This window comes from Rhipicephalus microplus, unplaced genomic scaffold (assembly GCF_043290135.1).
Source record: "Rhipicephalus microplus isolate Deutch F79 unplaced genomic scaffold, USDA_Rmic scaffold_107, whole genome shotgun sequence".
Lineage (NCBI taxonomy): Eukaryota > Metazoa > Arthropoda > Arachnida > Ixodida > Ixodidae > Rhipicephalus > Rhipicephalus microplus.
The window spans coordinates 435,001-454,757 of NW_027464679.1; the positions used below are offsets into that span (position 1 = coordinate 435,001).

Below are 19,757 nucleotides of genomic sequence, written 5' to 3' on the forward strand. Positions count from 1 at the left end.
GTTTTGCAAGCAAAGAAATTTGATTTGAATTGAATAAGGTTGTCTGATCGATTAAATGAATGATTCGCGGAGATTGAATGCTCCAAAGCGGTACTGGAGATATTAGTAACGCCGTATAGTGGAGGGCGCTGCAAACATCATCATCATCAGCAGCAGCATCATTATCATCATCATCATCATTGTCAACAACAACAACAACAACAACAACAATACCATCTGTATTGTTATCGTTATATGCAACAACGAGATCATGTCAGCAACAACAACATCAATAATTAAAAAAGAGAGAAACAGCAGCATTGCATGCGTACAAACTGAAATTCAATTACATCGACTGTAACTCAATTGCTGCCTTGATCGATGTCCACTGCATTTCATGACCGCCGAAAAGTAGCGTTCCATAAGTGCATATTTCTATCACGCCGCCACCATTATCGCATACGCTGCTTACTGTTTGTCGCATCGCGAATTTTTGTCGAGAAGCATTCTTTTCCTCTTTCTATAAAGGCACGTGCTTCGTTTTATTAATTTTGTTTCTCTGCAGATGCCTGACGAAAAGACTCCGACTTCGCCACGCTGCACGGAACTTACTAGACAACGCAATTTGACCGGTATACACATAGTATATGCCTACGTTTGACAGATGCCACATTGCCTGACGGATTTCAGTTGAGGGGGTCTCGTTCTGGTCGCCGTGCAAATGGAGTTCCCGTGTGACTGGTGACGTTCGCGTGACGTGCCGCGCGTCACGTGATTTATTATGTACAGAGAAGGATGAAAAGACAAAAAGCAAGAAACGAAACAGTCACGACTTCAGCCATCGCTATATATATGTGAGGGTATCTGCTGCGAGAGCATGCCGGCACCACAATTTTTTTCAGCAAGTGCTGACCTGAAAGACGCGGGGTCGAGTCAAGGCCGGCAGGGTGTCGTTTCGGTAGAGGCAATATAGAGGAGGTCCGTCCGCGTACTTACTGAAGTGCGCTTTTTACTTATTGACGCGAATCGGACATGCTCTTTTGCCACTCTAACCGTGAAACTCATCATCACACGGCCGCTCACGGAAACGCTAATTTAAACGAGGCTTTCATTGTCTCGGAACATTCATAGACGCCGTCGGCGATACCAAGCATGAAAGGACCCCAGGTTTGTGACCAGTTATTATTATTATTATTATTATTATTATTATTATTATTATTATTATTATTATTATTATTATTATTATTATTATTATTATTATTATTATTATTATTATTATTTGAATTGTTTTATTTTTTCGTGCGCCTGCACTGAGACCTCATAGTTGTTTCAGGGTAGAATAAATCAATGATTGATTAACTGAATTATTATTGATTGATTGATTGATTGATTGATTGATTGATTGATTGATTGATTGAATATACTGTTATGGTTGGGGTTTGCGGTGTGTCGTAGATGGAAAAAAGTCACAGCTTTGACGCAAAGCCGAAGCAATTAACGTGATATCAACAAATTGGAAGGCCGCGCAAAGAATGGCAAGCAGATCGAAACGTTGATTGATTGATATGTGGAGTTTAACGTCCCAAAACCGCCATATGATTATGCGAGACGCCGTAGTGGAGGGCTCCGGAAATTTCGACCACCTGGGGTTCTTTAACGTGCACCCAAATCTGAGCACACGGGCCTACAACATTTCCGCCTCCATCGGAAATGTAGCCGCCACAGCCGGGATTTGATCCCGCGACCTGCGGGTCAGCAGCCGAGTACCTTAGCCAATAGACCACCGTGGCGGGGCAGTGTGCGCTTACACTGGCATTTAAATCAAGGAGGCGTTGTCCAACCAGACTCCTGGTCCAACTTCTTCATTGCAGAATCGAGTATCTATTGCGATCTAGCAACCCCAGTGAACAATTTATAAGCACCTAATGATTTGCTTTCGCGATCCTAGGTTAAAAGATGTGAATCAACTTTGATGATCATTGTCGTTTGATGTCGTATTAAGTTTGGTCGCTCTTAGAATGTTAAGCACGCTGAAGAGCTCCGCGACCACAGTAGAGAATGTGCGGGGGCTCTTCAGTATGGGATTACCTTTTAAATCAACGAAATGCCGTAGTTTACTCTTCTCTAAACGTACCAATTCCACGCAGGCGGTGTGTTTTGTAAGTTCATTTTAATGATGTCTGTTTTGTTATCATTGTTAGAGTATGTGCAAGAAGGAAATGTTCTGTTGAGTGTTATTGACGTTTGTGGCAATAAATCTTTTTCTAAACAAGTTCGGGACGGTACTCCAATAGTTGGGTACGAAGTACGCGAAATCGTTCAACCCTTCTTTTAAACATAGAAATTTTAGTAGTTCTTTTAGATGCGGAGCATCTTATACTCGCGCCTTGTAGTGCGCCGTCCGCGCCGTCCGCACCGCTTCTCGAACATTCGACAGCTGACGCGCGCGCATGCGCCGTCGCGCCGTCGCCCACTCTTCCACCATCTGTGCATCCCTTCCTCCTCTACACACCGCGCGCGCTTCACTCCTCCACCATCTGTGCACCCTTCCTCCTCTACACACCGCGTTCGACATCTACAATTCTCCTGATTCTCCAGTGGACGCGCATGTGGCGTCGCGCTTCGAGAACATTCAACAGCTGACAGTGCATGCGCCGTCGTGCTGTATATATACTCAAGGTCGGCGCTCGCTCGCTCAGTTGCCGCTCGTCGGTTGGTTTGTACGGCGCGTCGACGTCCAAGGTCGCGGTGAAATGAATTCCAACGAATCCACAAACACAATGATCGACGTCCCTTCGACCAGCGCCGCCCTTTCGTACACGTGTGTACGTGTTCACTCATTTAACACCCCCTCCTACAACCACGTTAACCAATTTAGCCATCGACCCAAGTAAGTCGCAATTTAACACCCCATTTCACAACCACGTTAACCAATTTAGCCATCGACCCAAGTAAGTCGCACTTTAACACCCCGTTAACCAATTATATGATCCGCATACTCCTCAGTGTTCCCCCGAGGGAAGCTGCGGGCAATTTTTTTTAATGCGGATCATTATATAGTCGTACCTACTCGAAAATCCGGCGTCACTTCCCACTGCGCATGCTCGCGTCTCATGCCACTGCATCATCCGTCGTATGCTGCGGCTGTCGTTACGGTCGATTAGCTTAAGCACAAGAGAGAGTCCATTCTCTCTCGCCACCGCCTATTTCTATTCAAGTTAAAGACTGATATAAGAACAAGTGTATAGCTTTTATGTTTTAGGTACGTTTATTTCGTTTTTTTTTTGTTATGAATATTTATCACTTGAAATGTCTCAAAAATTCATATGGCCATCTTCCCGAGTGTGTATGAGCCATGGTAGAGGCATTATCATCATCATAATCATCATCATCGTCATCATCATCATAAGAACAGCCAGTCCAGTGAACAGCCGTTGTCTCTTGTTTCTTTCTCACAGTATGTAAGTTTATTTACAGTCAGTCGTGATGTAGCGTGCGCCGGTCCCTTTCACGCCAGCCGTGGGGATTGTTGCGGCAGCTGGTTGAGCTTACCTCAACCACACGCTTCTTTTTACGTGGCCTCCGCTTCCTCAGAGTGCGAAACACAGTGAATCCACCAGAGCACACAAACTATCAAGTGCGATTGCCACATATTAGAGACCTGACTCTAGGATTAGGGTTGCTTTGGGAATATTTGTTCCCCCTTGCTAGGGCAAAACGTGCAGAATTAACGTGGTAGCGGTTCCCTTGCGCGTTATATCGCGGATTCAAATTGATTACACTCATTGCGATCTTTTTTTTCTTTTCTCCAGGCTTCCCCTTCAAAAAGGACTGTGCTTATCCTGGTGACGCTGACGGGCGTGAAAATATGCACCACCGATGGAAAGGTAAGCGTTTGCTCGCTTGCATTTCATTTAAATATTAGTGAGTTTGTTGTTTGGATAGTTAGTTATTTAGTTGGTCGGTCGGTCGGTTGGTCCAAAGCAGGCTTTACTAGGCAAGTTGGTGAAATTATTAGAATGGCATCAAACGGGCACATTGAGAAGTGGACAAACACTGCATCGTGCACGTTTTCGTTTCTTTAGTCAGTCTAAAACTTTATCCAAGTCTTGCGTAACTGTTTAGAACCGACGTATTCATTGATAATGAATTTTTTTTTTCGTTCCTAAATCATTCTTCGTTGAACCTGGCGGTGACAGTCAATCTCGCACATTCACGGAATTCCAGTTATTTCTCTTTACCTTTATTCGCCTTTATTTACTATTTGCCGTCCGTCTTTCCCCCTTTCCTTTCCTTCCAGTACGACAATGCTTCGGCATAACCCAGTTTCTCCGAAGAAGCCGCAGCGAACCATTCCTCGGTCAATGACTTTCCGTTCTTTTCGCTGCGCTAAGAAAAGTCGACCACCAGTATAATGGACATCGGGCCTAATGATCGCACGAAGAACGCGAACACACGCGCGCGCAGGATGGGGTTGTTTTCCTTGCGCACCGCAGTGAAACCTGCGGACAATTCTATTATACCCCTGCGGTCTCCTATACACATCGATGCCATCCATGGAGACACTGCAGAGTCAGGCCGCAAAGCCGTGATTTGCGCCTCGGGTGAGACAGACGCGGAAGGATGTCCGCATCGGTTTTGCCGTGCCGCTTGGCTAGGCGAGAAAGAAAGAGAGCGGTAAAGAGAAAGAAAGAAGGAAAGAAAGAGGGAGAGACTGAACGAGAAAAAAAGAAAAGATATAGAATAGAAAGAGAGGAAAGGGAAGAAAGGAAGAAAAAAGAAATGGAGATGGAGAAACGAAGATATGAACAAAGTGAGAGAGAGAGAGATAGACAGAAAGCAAGAAAGAAATATGGTGCGAGGACAGCGATTCGTCTTCAGGCTTTCGGCACGAAACCCTCCTATGGATGTTTACGCGGTGCGCGTGTGCAACCGAGAAGAAATTCCTGTGGTTCCGTTCGTCATTACTTCTCTTACACGCGCATTAGGAAGAGTCTGTGCGGCGTATTTCTATCGGAGCGAAATGCGACGGCTGTTTCTTTTCTCAGAGGTATACGCGCGCAGGCGATGCGGCGGAGTATACCGAGGCGAGGAAAACACGGCGGTACTGTGTATGCCTGTTTCTTATAGATGTATTTGGGGCGTATATAATGGTTGGTACGAGAAACGTGTGGCTAAGGAAAAGTTGACTCGTGAAGGCGCGTGGCGCCGATGGAGCAGCGACGTGTTTGTTTGGTCATTCCTTTACGAACGTAGCACTTTTGCGGCCCAGCTGGTCATCCATTCGTAGATGTCGCGTGGCGTGACCACGCTCAGAATCAAGTCGTCAATGCAGTTCACATTGGAACAGCGCAAATATGAAACACACAAAAAATATTTCAACAACACGAGCGCTCGTGTTGTCAAGTGTTTTTTTGCGCGTCGTCGTTGTGCTGTTTCAATATCAATGCAAGCAAACTAGCCTTTCCCTTTTGTTTCGGTCAGTACAGGTTTAAAAAGAAGGCCAGCATGTTCAAAACCGGGTTAAAATAAACGAACAATATCTAATTTCCTGCGATCAAAAGAAACAACCAAGACGTAATCGTGATAATTAAATACGCTTCAGACACACCGTAACCTAGGAAATTGCAGGCGCGCGCGGCGTGCGCCCGCAATCTCGGAGGCCGTGGACACACGCGGCTGACACCCGCGCCTCGCAAGAGAGGGCGCCACCGGTTTTCAAAGCGCGCGATTGCTGCTCCCACGGGCGCTTCCCAGGCGCTTTCCCTGCTGCGCCTGAAGGGGGAAACAACCCTATGGGACTCCCGCAAAATACGTGTATCTTAACTGCTGTAGCAAACAGGAGGTCATAAATGGTAGGTCTTGCGTACAATGGAAATCGATGATATGCGAAGCACGAATGAGGAAGGTTGAATTGTCACATTAAAACCTGCACAACGTTACGAGGCGGACGTAAATAATGCCGTATGACTTCCTTGTCATGACTATCATGTTTGGACGTGTCATTTATCGTCGTCGTCTATTCGCGTCACTGTAACGCCAAATTCGGTATATGTGAAGATAGTGAAACGGCTGCGAGCGCACAATGAGCGTAACATGTAGTCATGTTTTACATGACACGCATGTCATGATTATCATGTTTGGACGTGTCATTTACCTTCGTCGTCCGTTCGCGTCATTTAATACCAAATTCGGTATATATAAAGCTATCTAACCGCCCGCGAGTGCATCGTGCGCGTAGCATGTAGTCATGTTCTAACATGACACGCATGCCATGGTTATGTTTGCACCAGTCATATACTTTCATCACCCATGTACGTCACGTAATACCAAATTTGGCGTATGTGAAGCGAGCCAAACGACCATGAGCACATCATGAGCGTGGCATGCAGTCATGTTCTTACATGACGCGCATGTCATGATATCCTCGTGAGGGCTTCTCACTTATGTTCGCCATGCATTCACGTGATACCATACCAGTTTTGTGATATGTCATGTGAACCAAACTACCGCAGGAGCAGCAAGACCCTGGCATGTAAATCATGACATTCACGACATACTTCATGATTTTCATGTTATGATTAGTCACTTATGTTCGTCGTACAGTCATGTTATACCGTACCGATTTTGGTATAGATCCCATTATCCAAACGGCTAGAAAACCTAAACGTCGTAGGTGGCTAGATAGATACTAGACAGATACGGTCTGCCTCGCCGAAGTTCGCTAAGAAATTCTTCGCATTTAATAAATTGCAGCAGAAAGTAGCGCACATGTCGCACACTTCGTTAATCTCGCTAACAAGATTCTACTCTTGCAAGGGTAACCCTACATGCTTACCTGAAACATCGACGTCATCGACGGCTTGGCGTTTACTCTGCGAACGGGACAGGCTGGGTGCACGTGCTGTGCACTTCCTCAGGTTTCACTGTAGCGGAGCTGCATTTCCGCGCAAGATTTAGAATTACACTAAACGCGTCTCTCCCTCTCTCTCTCTCTCTTTTTTCCCCCTGCGGAAACACTGGGTATCTGCCGCTTGTTCCATTGAACACGCAGGAATGTGCTGCTTTAGAGTGGAATCTGTTGGCGCCGAGAAGATACTATAGTTAATGTGGTTGTTGTTGCTGTTGTTCGTCGCTGTCGTCGTCGTCGCAGCGAACACGTACAAGCGTCACAACAAACCCAGCCTGACTTTCCATGGAGCTTAGAAAGGGTAGAGAAGCACGCGGTAGTAATTATTTCCCGAAAAGTCCAATCGCGGCCACAGCATATTACGTACGGCGCGAGCGCTGACAAGGCTGCCGTCAGCGCCGTCTCGTCGCGAGCCGTCTGCTGTTAAGAGCAAGACTGTGGTGATTGCGCTGCCAGGATCAGAGGCTTTTGATACCTACTATTCCGTAGCCAGAGCTGAGAGAAGCTGACTCCCGTATTCACAAACGCTCCTCGACTTGACTTTCATTTTTCACTTGACAGTGTTGAGTGCTGCGCCATAGCTCGGCTCAAAATGACGCTGCACTACTTGAGAATCGCAGCAGATTATTGCTGATATGCAGTGACTTGCCGTGCCTAGAGATGGCGCGCCCATCGGCTTTTCAAGGGAAGGTGAAGCGTTGAGTGAAGGGACGTTGTGTGCAAAAAGCTTTCGACTGGGAAGTCTGTCATTGGCAAGTCTACGTCGTCTATGTGTCTTCCCTTGTGAAAAAGAGACGTGAAAAAAAAAAGTGGCAGAGGCGTGAAAAAAACAAAAAAACAAAGTGGTTGCCGATGCACGAAGTGAATGTTCATGATGGAACGAAGCTAAGTCCTTAAGTCCATGATGCCAACGAACTGACGGACATATAGATGCCCAGACGGATAGACGGACGTACAGACAGATGCACGGAGGGACGAACAGATACACTGACCTCCTCTCCACTTGAAGCTCAACAAGTGCCGCCATTAGTTGGGTGAATGGGGCAGTGCAGGCAAGCGCATTCGTGAAGTAAAAAAAAGTGTATATTCATATAGGTCGTAGCTTCTACAATATACAATAAATAGGCAACAATTAATGTATCATATGATTCTCTCTGTCTAATATTAATCTGATCTTTTTGGTTCTGTGTTTACCAACAAAACGAGTCCAAAAAAAAACCTGTTTCCTCATTTTCCGTTTATGGTCCTTCATGTGGATTGTAATCTGCATAATACGCAAAGACTCTGCGACGATTGCGATCGAAAAAAAAAAAAAAAACCTGCCTCTTTCTCATTACCTCGAAACACGCCCCCAAGGCATGCACGTAGACATGCACCTGAGCTATTCCTCCACGAATCTTCGTGCGGTTGTGCACAAAGGTTTTCTCGGTTTCGCAGTATTCGGTGGTATATAAGAGAGGAGCCGCGCACTTCAAAGGAGCCCGGTGATTTTCGATTTCTCCTCCGTCTTCGTCGTTGAGGCGCAAGTATTTCGTTGAAACTCCTTGCAGAAAGGCGAAACGATCCGCCGAAGAAATTCGAGCCTAAAATAAAGCTCCTCCGCAAACGTGCGTCTTGGTTTCCTTTTTTTAATTTCACATTGTTTCGAGCCTCGCGTTGCCTATAGGGCGAAACCAAAACTCTTTTGTGTTCCGGTTTCCCATTTCGAGACTATCGCATGACGGAAACAATCGCTCTATAGCTAAAAGCTATTGCTTCTGGAAGAGCCGTAGGCGCATTATACCTGTTACAATCTGTCTTTTTTTTTTTCGCTTACATGATAAAAAATAAAATAAATAAACGCTGCGTGGAGAACGTTGTCGAGGGAATGCGAGTTGCCACTGGCTCGATAGGATTGATTCCTGCGGTTACACGAGAGAAACATTTCACGAAATCATGTTCGAAAGAGCCATATCATGCATTGTCGGTGCGCTTCGTCTAGTTCATAGGACAGTGCGTACACCTCTGCAAAATATCTTCTCCCGTTGGTAGATCTACGGGTCCTCGTATGTGGCAGTTGTAATCGCGTGCACGTGCGTATGTATATATATATATATATATATATATATATATATATATATATATATATATATATGTGTGTGTGTGTGTGTGTGTGTGTGTGTGTGTGTGTGTGTGTGTGTGTGTGTGTGTGTGTGTGTGTACAATAATGTACGTAAACTTAGTGTATAGGCAAAGCAAAGGAAGACTCGATTTGAGTACCACCGATTTCGAATATGGTAGGTGTAACCTTAAGAGACAAGAAGAGAGCAGAATGGATTAGAGGACAAACCGGGGTTAAGGATATCATAGTTGAAATAAAGAAGAGGAACTGGACATGGGCCGGGCATGTAGCGTGTAGACAGGATAAGCGATGGTCATTAAGGGTAACTAGCTGGATTCCCAGAGAAGGGAAGTGGGTTAGGGGTAGACAGAAGGTTAGGTGGGCAGGTGAGATTAAGAAGTTTGCGGGTATAAATTGGCAGCAGCAAGCACAGGACCGGGTTAACTGGCGGAACATGGGAGAAGCCTTTGTCCTGCAGTGGACGTAGTCAGGCTGATGATGATGATGATGATTTTGAATATACCGTCGGGATTATCATCAGTGTTTTTACAATTGAACCACGTGGTCTAACGTTTACCCTTGAGAGGTTACATTAGCATGCAATGTTTGGATATCAAGCTAACCTTCAACAATGACCATGTTTCCTATACGTATAACGCCAGGACACATAAGAGTCTTTCTCGCCTTGTGACAGCGCGCACATTAAACTGGCTAAAAGGGTGTTTGCGATGTCATGTGTGAAATCCGAACTAGCAAAAAAGCTCTCGACACACCGCTTCAGATAGCCAGTAATAATAGCTGCAACGTTTAGACGCTGCGTGTATTTCGTCTTCGCTTGTGAATGCTGTGTGTGAATCAGATCTACAGGGCATAAAGAAAAAGTAATGCTTCTTGTAGCTTCCGTGCAGAGGTTCAGTAAGCGTGGGAATTATTCTTGCCCCGTTGGCAGGATGTATACCCATACAGTAAAGCAGGATAACGCAAAGCGTTTAATTGGCGCTGCAACGCGTAGACAGTTTAATGCACTTGGACCAACGCAGGAGAACATCAGATGAAGAATAGTCTCTGTAAAGAAAGAAAAGTTTAATGCACTTGGAACAACGCAGGAGAAAAGGTGAAAAATAGTCTCTGTAAAGAAAGAAAGAAAGAAAGAAATAAAGAAAGAAGTCTCTGTAAAGAAGTAGTCTCTGTAAATAAGAAAGAAAGAAAGAAAGAAGGAAAGAAAGAGAGAAAGAAGGAAAGAAAGAAAGAAAGAAAGAAAGAAGTCTCTGTAAAGAAGTAGTCTCTGTAAATAAGAAAGAAAGAAAGAAAGAAAGAAAGAAAGAAAGAGAGAAAGAAGGAAGGAAAGAAAGAAAGAAAGAAGGAAAGAAAGAAAGAAAGAAAGGAAGAAAGAAAGAAAGAAAGAAAGAAAGAAAGAAAGAAGATAGTGTCAGTAAGACTCTGGAGAAGGTTGAGAGCCGCGACAGATAACCCTGCGGCATGGTTCCTGCTCCGCTCGGGTTTTCAGGACGATGCTCCGCCGGCCATCGAAATGGAAAGTCGGCTTCTGAGAAGACAGAGAGAAAGAGAGAGGGAAACAAAACAAAAGGTGAAAGTAAAGAGTTACAGGGTGCTCTGGGAGGCTGGTCGTTACGCGCGCTAGCGAAAGAGGAATGATAATGATTACGGTGCAACTGGTCCGGCTGAAAAGTGACCCGCGCTCTTCAGCAGCGCATAGAAAAAATGACGACGTCTCGGCTAGTTCGTCGGCTAGAGAAGCACGCGACCGTAGTCGCTTAAAGCGACCGATTAACATGCAAAGTTGCTGTCCTCCCCACGTTTTTCGCTTCCGTCCTTCTGGTACCCTCCTCCTGCCCTTGGCTCTTTTATTTACTGCCGCCCCATCGTTGGCTGTCTTCACCCCGCGCCTTTCTGTAGAAGAAGCGAGTGCCGAAGGAAGTGCACAACCCCTCGGCTGAAGGAGCGAGTGCCGAAGGAAGGCCCTCGGCTGAAGTGACTGATCGCCACCCGCCTGCCTGTTTAGAGGCTGGTGATAGCGATCTCCCTGGACTCCTGGGAGGTGCAGGGGTCGGCTCTCACGGGTGGCATCGGAGACGCGACGGGAACGCCGTCTCGAACGGGCGTACACACACACACAACAGAGTCGCGCACGCACTTGACAAAGCTTGGGTCCGGTGCTCGTCCAGATTCCAGCGATGTTTTACTAAGTGGCGTGGTTTGTTTGCTCTTCCTGCGAGTCAGAGCTCGTTTGCGCGTGCTTAATGTGGCAGCGGTGTGCGCGTGGGTCCAGCGACCGCATGACGTGCCCTCGTGCGTCATACTCGAGTAGATAACGACGCTTTTTTTTCTCTAGTCTTCGAGTGCATCATCAATTCGATGTGAAGCCTGACTACCGGTCCTTCTAGACCATTTGGCGAGTCGGTGACCCATGTTGGACGCTGGCGAGTTAAAGGGACGAAACTTCGATATTCGACTCGAAGGATGCCCCGCCGCGGTGGTCTAGTGGCTAAGGTACTCGGCTGCTGACCCGCAGGGCGCGGGTTCGAATCCCGGCTGCGGCGGCTGCATTTCCGATGGAGGAGGAAATGTTGTAGGCCCGTGTGCTCAGATTTGGGTGCACGTTAAAGAACCCCAGGTGGTCTAAATTTCCGGAGCCCTCCACTACGGCGTCTCTCATAATCATATAGTGGTTTTGGGACGTTAAACCCCACATATCAATCAATCGACTCGAAGGATGCCACTGTTCTGATAAAAGGAGTTTTGAACAGTTGTTTGTATTTTTGATGGATCGTGAGTGCGCGGCGGTTGCTGTAGCGAGCCGTGACGTCACACTCACCAAGGAGCATGCAGGGTGCACGTGTTATTGTCCTACTCTTCCTTTTCTCCACATCTCCTTTCATCCCACTCTTTCCCTCCCACAAAAGCGCTGGTGCGTTGGCCCGGCCGGAAGCATTGTTCGCTGCTGCTGCTGTTCATACCGCTTTCGGGAACCGAATCGGAAGTTGAGATAGTCGAAAGGCGCAGGCGACGGCTGGCATTGTAGACTTTCCCGTTTCGGGTATGTGTGACGTCACGAAACGTCACCTTTTCTAGACAGCGCGGCTGCTAGACGGGGCAATTTGAGAAGCACGCATTAATTTCATTATCTTCCCGTAATTTCTGCCTGGAATGAAGGTTGTCTCCATCGCTTTCAGTTCCCAATCTTTCAAATTGACTGAAATTCTTAGCGTCAAAAATTTTGTTCAGTGTCCCTTTAAAGATAGGTGGATCGCGACCCTGATAATGCAGTCAATGGTCTTGGTTTCCTGTTTTATTAAGGTGAAAGCTTTAATTAATAATACTTGTTGGTGTGTAATGTTCCAAAACCATCTTATGATTACGAAAGACGCCGTTAGGGAGGACCCCTGAAATTTTGACCACGAGCACGTAAACCTGAATGAAGAAGCGCATTGGCTTCAATCATATTCGCCTCCATCGAAAATTTGGCTTCTGCGACCACAACTCGATCCCGCGACCTGTGGGTCAGCAACCGAGTGCCTTAGCGACTAGACCAACGTGTGGGGTGAGGTGAAAGCTTTACCTGCCTCGTGAAACGCGACAATAAAGTAGCCGTCTACGGAGGTGAAGGTGACGACGCGAGTGACGCAAGCAATCGTCACTTGATGGTGGCACACGTTGTCATAATATGTGATGTCACCGTGACGTCACGCGATGGCCTCACCTACTCGCGTGGGTCAATCAAGGGGGAACTGCGAAACCCCGTTGCGTACGGAAAGCCTCGTGGTCAGGGGAAGGCGGGCGAGCTTAGGGTGAGGTGAGTTCTAAAGCAATCTACTAGGATGATAAAGGAGGTTTTTGCGTCAGGGCGTTCTTAGGCAAATTCATAGAGGACCTTGTGACGTCTTTATGTTCCGACAACGTTAAATAATGCTGCGGGTTGCGCTGCCACCCAGCTCAGCAACATTCCCGATCGGTTCCGGTCTGCCATGGATGGTCGAAAAATAATCGATAAACACGCAATTGTTGCCTGTAAGTGCAACGTACGGATTCGGAGCATGACCGTTCAACAATGGCGCTCGAAAAGTATAGTACACATAAAATTTAAAAGGTACACATCTTGGAGCGTACGACGGGAGCACGTGGTGGTCGCCTTATGTAGCCGAGTAATTAAACTGGCCTGTCTCGCTGTTCCAAATGGTCTGTGTGCGAGGCACCCGTCATAGCGACAGAAGACGGAATGGACAAGCTCGCTTTATTGAAAGCGAGATAATTTCTTTGAAGGGTCTATTTCAGAGGAACAAGCATTTTGAAAAAAAGTTTATTTCATCATAGCATGCTTCGCCACTGTGTGTATATGCAAGGACAGGAACAGATACAAGTGTCTAAGCGCTGCGGGCATGAAACATTTTTACATAAATTTCCAAGTCCACGGGAAGTCAACGCACATGCTACTGGGGCTCACTTACAACAAACGTATTTTCGCAGGACTACTTCGTCAATATGCAAGTAAATATGTGCAACACATGTTACGATGCAGGTAATTTACGTTATTGCATAATGCAAACACACATGCGCATACGTGAGGAAGCTACACACCCACCGAGAAATTTACTGCTTACAAGTAACAGCAGTTGTGTGTAGAAAAATTTGTTGACGATTTAGAGTACGATGTACTCCAGTATATGGGAGAGCAGAAAGCCGTCCCGCAGGCCTTACATCATGTGCTTATAACTCATGAAATGTTCGCAACTAATGTCCGTGTTTAAGACAGGGAAGTTTGTTGCAAACTGGCAACAACGCTTCAGGTGAGTACAACGGTCTGGTGTAACAAAATCACTTCAGTGGCGTGTACAAAGAAGAGAACACCGACAGGATGTAACACACAGCACTTCAATATTCTCACAGATCACCAATCACTCAAGAAAACAAAGCGGAAAAGAAACGCAAAAAGCTCTGAGTTGGAACAGATTCACATATTACGTGCGACAAGAAGCAATTGTTTTTCTTCTTTTTTTTCGAGTTTAAACGGCAGTAAAGGGAATTCAATATTCCCATTCGGAACTCAAAAAAAAAAAAAACGTGTATGCCACCTTCTGATGAAGGCATCTTCACCCTGAGTTTCAATCTGTTCGGTAAGGTACCGAACCAAGATTATTCTGTGTATAGAAAAAATTGTTAACGATTTCAAGTACTTAGTGTGTTTAGAAGACGTCGGTAACAATTCAGAGTACTTAGTGGGGGGGGGGGGGGGGAGATTAGAAAAAGTAGGTAACGATTTAGAGTACGAGTACTTAGTGTGTTTAAAAAAAGTGAGTGACGATTTAGAGTACTAGGTACTCTACTATGGGAGAGCTTAAAGCCGTCCCTCCTGAACCGCCATCAAGACGTGTTTGGAAAAAGTGGGTAACGATTTAGTGTACTAGGTACACTACAATGGGAGAGCACAAGACGTACTCGACTATGGAAGAGCCTAAAGCCGTCGAACCCTTCTCGAGTACTTCAGATAGTTCACTTTGCTACACAAACGCGCATTTGCGTAGCTAGTTTTAGGTCGGAAACTTGAACGCCCTCGTATAATTTCGTCAGTCATTTCGACATCGCTGCTCGGCCAAACTTAGTGTTTTAGGTAATAACGGTGGACCTTTAACTCTTTAATATGAGTTTTGTACACTTTGGTCGAAAAATACGACTATCGGCGTCGTCAAATGAAACGCTAACTGCGGCAACTCTTGACAGCGGTTGAGCGCGTGCACGCCAGTCACCACACCACCGACGTGCGCGCAGTGTAGCGTAAGTCTGCAAGTTCACCCATTAGTCCACTCGCTTAAACTCAGATTGAGGCGTGAGCGGGAGTGATTCCGGGTAACGTTTCGGTATTTTGGCGAGTGGGACTCCGCTTGAGGAAAGCCTTGACTGTGAGTCTGACTGAACCCTAAAGGCAAAGTAAGTCTGAGTGAGCTTCCACATTATTGTGCCGACCTTCCGTCCTGTCTACTCAACTTCAGCGTTACCATCAGCCTTATGGTCGCGTTTTATACTAATGCCTACTTGCACACCGACGCAGAGGCGTTTATATGCTTGCTCAATATTAATTTCAACAGATGTGTTATTTATGGAGGGCAAGGAAAAGTGGCTTGACCCTCTCACTCACTGTTCTTCAAAGAAAAATTTTGGTAAAAACATCTCGTGCGAATCACCACTTGCAATAACAATGTCATTACTGGATTGCAGCCATTGATAACTCGTATTTAAAAATATGATATCAAAAACGTGGATTATTCGAGATGTCGGCGTTTAAAAGCATTAACACCTTGGCCGAAACCGCTACTAATACGCTAACAGACTCACGAGTCGACTGACTCATTCTCACTGGGACTCCGACAGAGCCGTGACAACTGAGTGAGTTTAAGTGAGTAACGGTTTGGTTGAGTCCGATTGTGGAAGATTTTCGCAAGTCCGAGTTAGTCCGGTTGAGGAAATCAGTGTCGAGTGGGAATCCGAGAGAGTCGTCAAAGCGAGGCATGCTTCACGAGTGATTCTGAGTGAGCTCTGCTTTTTGCCCACCTATGGCGCGCACATCCAGCTTGACAACACTGCGCCTATGCGCGCCTGTCTGACGGTGCTCACGGTCGCATCGCGAATGCTTGACGCTGTCTACTTTTCATTTGACATCGATGCTACTCACTCTTCTAACGGGAACCAGCTAACACAGATGTATTTCGCGTAACCATGCAGCTACAGCACAAATGCGAAGGGCAGTGTGGCCGCTTGGGCTAGTTGGTATGGCATGACGATAGTTATAGCGCGAGAACAAAACGACGACACACACACACACACAGTCCTTCGTCTCCTTCTTGTCTCTATGCCGTCGTTTTGTTCTCGCGCTATAACTATCGTCAAGCGAAGGGCAGACGCGTTGTTGTTCTGTGCGTGGAGCTTACGTTCTCTTTTTTATGTTGTAACCGACTTACATATAAGCTCACTATCATAAAAGTGTGCAGTGTTCCCTTCTAGGAGGGGGGGGGGGGCTTTATTTGCCCACCTGTGCTCACTATACCCAACAAGACAACTGCACCCGCAATAAATCGTTTTTTTTACACAGCAGCCGGTCACGATCTTCTCTGACGAGACCCTGCCACACGCTACACATATTCAACAGGCGTACGTAGTCTGACGGTTCTATTCGCTCAAAGTGTGGCCTGGCTTTCGCAACATGAGGCCCTGCCTTATTATGGTTTAGCTACGCCGAGATTTAAGGACAGGGGATAAGCGTGACGAAACGCCGCCCTTTTAAGCCGGAAAACGAAAAAAAAATGACGTACCGACAGAGGAGGAGAATCAGAGTGCGTGTAAGTGTACACGCTCGCAGCGTAAGGTGTGCGTGTGTGTGGCACTAATCGCAACCATCTCACGGCGACCGCGTGCGTGCCACCTGCCGGCTTCTTTCCTTAGGTGATGGGAGAGGGAGGGTATAGGACCTCCCACGTTGAGGGGCGGGGCGGTGTCGATTCCTTTTGATTGGTCACCACCGCAGAGACAGCGTTTCAAAGATCACCGGGCATTTTTCTTTCTTTTCCTATTTCTATTACTGAAAGCGGCCGACGAGACACAGGTGCGCCTATTGCTTTCCATCTTTCTGTCTTCCTCCTCGCAGCTCTTATCTTTACCTGTCCGCGTTGTTCTGTTTTGTTTTTCTACTTCGTTGTGTATTAGACGTCGTCTGGATTTTGGCAGAAGAGTGCTTCACTTATCTTATCAGCTCGGCAATATATGCAATTTACACCAATTCTCTCACGTTTAGGAGTTTAGGCGATTGACCTTTCGCGGAATAGAGAACGCTGGAACCATGGTGGCTTCGGGACATTGACCACCGTGTTCCTCGATTCATCAGGCCGACGCGAAAAGATGTGGAATGGCGAGGGAGGGAGAGAGGTATTGAGAGTCCACTGTACAACTGCAGAAAGCATACTCGATCCTCGTCAGTCTCATACAGGAACTAATGAGGGGCTAAGGTACAGGGCAGTGGATACCATAGCTTCTCTCAAGCAACCGGTATCTATGAATGATTGGGACTCGCTCGCTGGATTCCGTGCCGACCGATTGTGCCCTTGCGATCTCCGACGTCAGCGTAGCTCTGGCCGACTGGGCTCGCCCTACGTCATCTCCTGACGCCGACCTCCGACGACAGTGTAGCTATGAGCGACTGGACTTGCTCTACGCCACCTCCTGACGCCGACAAGAGCTCTCGCAAGTGGTGCCCCGTCCTCGGACTCCTGTGGTCGTGTTTTTATCTTTACTATCTCTCCTATCCCCTCGGTATGTCGTCGCTTTCTGGCTTACCACCTCATGCCTCTTTCTCTCTCTCTACACCTTTATTCCTATCATTTTAATCCCTCCTCGCCCCCATTCTTTGTGAGCTACTGTTGAGGTGTCGCTCGCTGAAGCATACAGTTACGGGCCTCACTTTTCTCTTCCTTTCTCTCTTAGAACCACTTTGTGTGTGAATGATTGTGCGTTCTTCAGGGGAAGCACAGCTCTTCCAATGTGCACCGATAATCCTTCCGACAACATTTCACCCCCAATGACACTTCCCGCGGAAGGTGATCACACACAGACAGTGCAGGTTCTTTTATCCTGGCTCACTATTCAGTTTAGTATGACGTGAACCTGTAGGTTTTGCTGCAGTGCACGAGAGTCGCAAGGCTGAACATGCGCGTGCATTGTTGGTGAGCTTAAGCATCACCTCATTACGATAGCGCATTGCAGCAAAAACTACGAACGCCGTTGGCATGTGCACGACGGTACGTTGTCATCTGTCACGACGTCATGTACTATCAGCGTCAAATGAAACCCGAACAGCGGCAAGCATTTGCGATGCTATAGTGCGTGCCGTCCACTTATCACTACGAACAGGCACGCAAAAATATGCGGAAATCTGTCGATGCGCGCGTCTGTCAATTGTCATAACTGGACGGCATGCACTACACTATCGCAAAAGCTTGCCACTGTTCGGGTTTCATTTGACGCTGATAGTACTCATGTCGTACAATGCAAATGCATCCCAAATAAATGAAACGATCAGGAGATGGCCAATTGATTGATTTGTGGGGTTTAACGTCCCAAAACCACCATATGATTATGAGAGACGCCGTAGTGGAGGGCTCCGGAAATTTCGACCACCTGGGTTTCTTTAACGTGCACCCAAATCTGAGCACACGGGCCTACAACATTTCCGCCTCCATCAGGAGATGGCCAAGACATAGATAGATAGATAGATAGATAGATAGATAGATAGATAGATAGATAGATAGATAGATAGATAGATAGATAGATAGATAGATAGATAGATAGATAGATAGATAGATAGATAGATAGATAGATAGATAGATAGATAGATAGATAGATAGATAGATAGATAGATAGATAGATAGATAGATAGATAGATAGATAGATAGATAGATAGATAGATAGATAGATAGATAGATAGATAGATAGATAGATAGATAGATAGATAGATAGATATTGGCTGGTTGATTGATTGATTGAGTGGCTTGCATGCGAATTGAGCCTTGCCGACACGACGCAGGCGGTGCTGATGGCGCACGCGGTGCAGCGCATCTGCTGGGCCACGTGTAACCCGGGCCAGTTCCAGTTCGCCTTCCTGGCGCGAGAGCCGAGACAGCGAGCCGACCAGAGGCACTGTCACGTCTTCCGCACCAGGAGTCCGAGACAGGTGAGTGGATAAGATGTGGAAATTCGCACGGATAAATGTGTCCCCGAACGCACTTAGGAAATCATATTACCTCAACGACGAAGAGATTTTTCATTCTATCTACGTTTCTGTTTTTCCCGTGACAGACTATCTACCATATATATTGTATAACCAGTGTATACGTCCATGTTGTCGTCCATGTTGATGAAAATTAATTCTATTTAGTACCTTGCTAACATCACGGTATTGTGGCTGCGGTTAAAACTTTCCAAGCATCTCAAATGCACTTAGCGAGTTCAAGTGTTCACGTGCTGAGGTAACATATCATGCCAAATTTCGCTATAATAATAATAATAATAATAATAATAATAATAATAATAATAATAATAATAATAATAATAATAATAATAATAATAATAATAATAATAGTAGTTATTATTATTATTATTATTATTATTATTATTATTATTATTATTATTATTATTATTATTATTATTATTATTATTATTATTATTATTATTATTATTATTATTATTATTATTATTATTATTATTATAGGGTGACCCTTAAACTTCGCCTTTAAAAGTTGAACGCGATAGCAATACATTTTCTTATAATACATTTATACTGCGTACTTCAAACACTTAGTGTATGAAATCTTTTCGCACTTGCTATTCGCCCACTACGTGGCCTCAAGGGTGCCGATGCATGTGTGCCATTTGTAGTGGGTGACTGGCTTTAAACCACGAAGTCATGATAATTCCACGTTCTGACGCCCGATGGCAATGTATACGCTTGTTGCACGCATTATTTACGGCAGTACTTCATGTTGTATCGTGAAACACGAACGCATGACGCGTGCGTTTGTAAAGCATGGAAGTTGCTTTCGCTGCACTTTCAAGCGGATGGAGTTATTTTCGCTGCATTCACAAGCAGAGGCGTGGCCGTGTGGTGGAACAACCGCTTGCCACGCAAGCGACCCGGGTTCGATTCCCACTCAGACCCGGAAGAAAAAGCTGAGAGGCAGCTTGCATAGCTCCCCCCCCCCCCCCCCA

General features: G+C 46.0%; 1 protein-coding gene across 2 annotated transcripts in view; it reads left to right on the forward strand.

Moving 5' to 3' along the window:
* The window catches only part of LOC119180984 (uncharacterized), a 204,611-nt gene that overhangs the window by 70,954 nt on the left and 113,900 nt on the right, over positions 1 to 19,757 (forward strand). For both annotated transcript variants that reach the window (XM_075885269.1, XM_037432141.2), the window contains 2 exons: positions 3,792 to 3,866; positions 18,577 to 18,723. In XM_075885269.1, the coding sequence (XP_075741384.1) occupies positions 3,792 to 3,866; positions 18,577 to 18,723 (222 nt within the window). The remainder of the gene's footprint in view (positions 1 to 3,791; positions 3,867 to 18,576; positions 18,724 to 19,757) is intronic.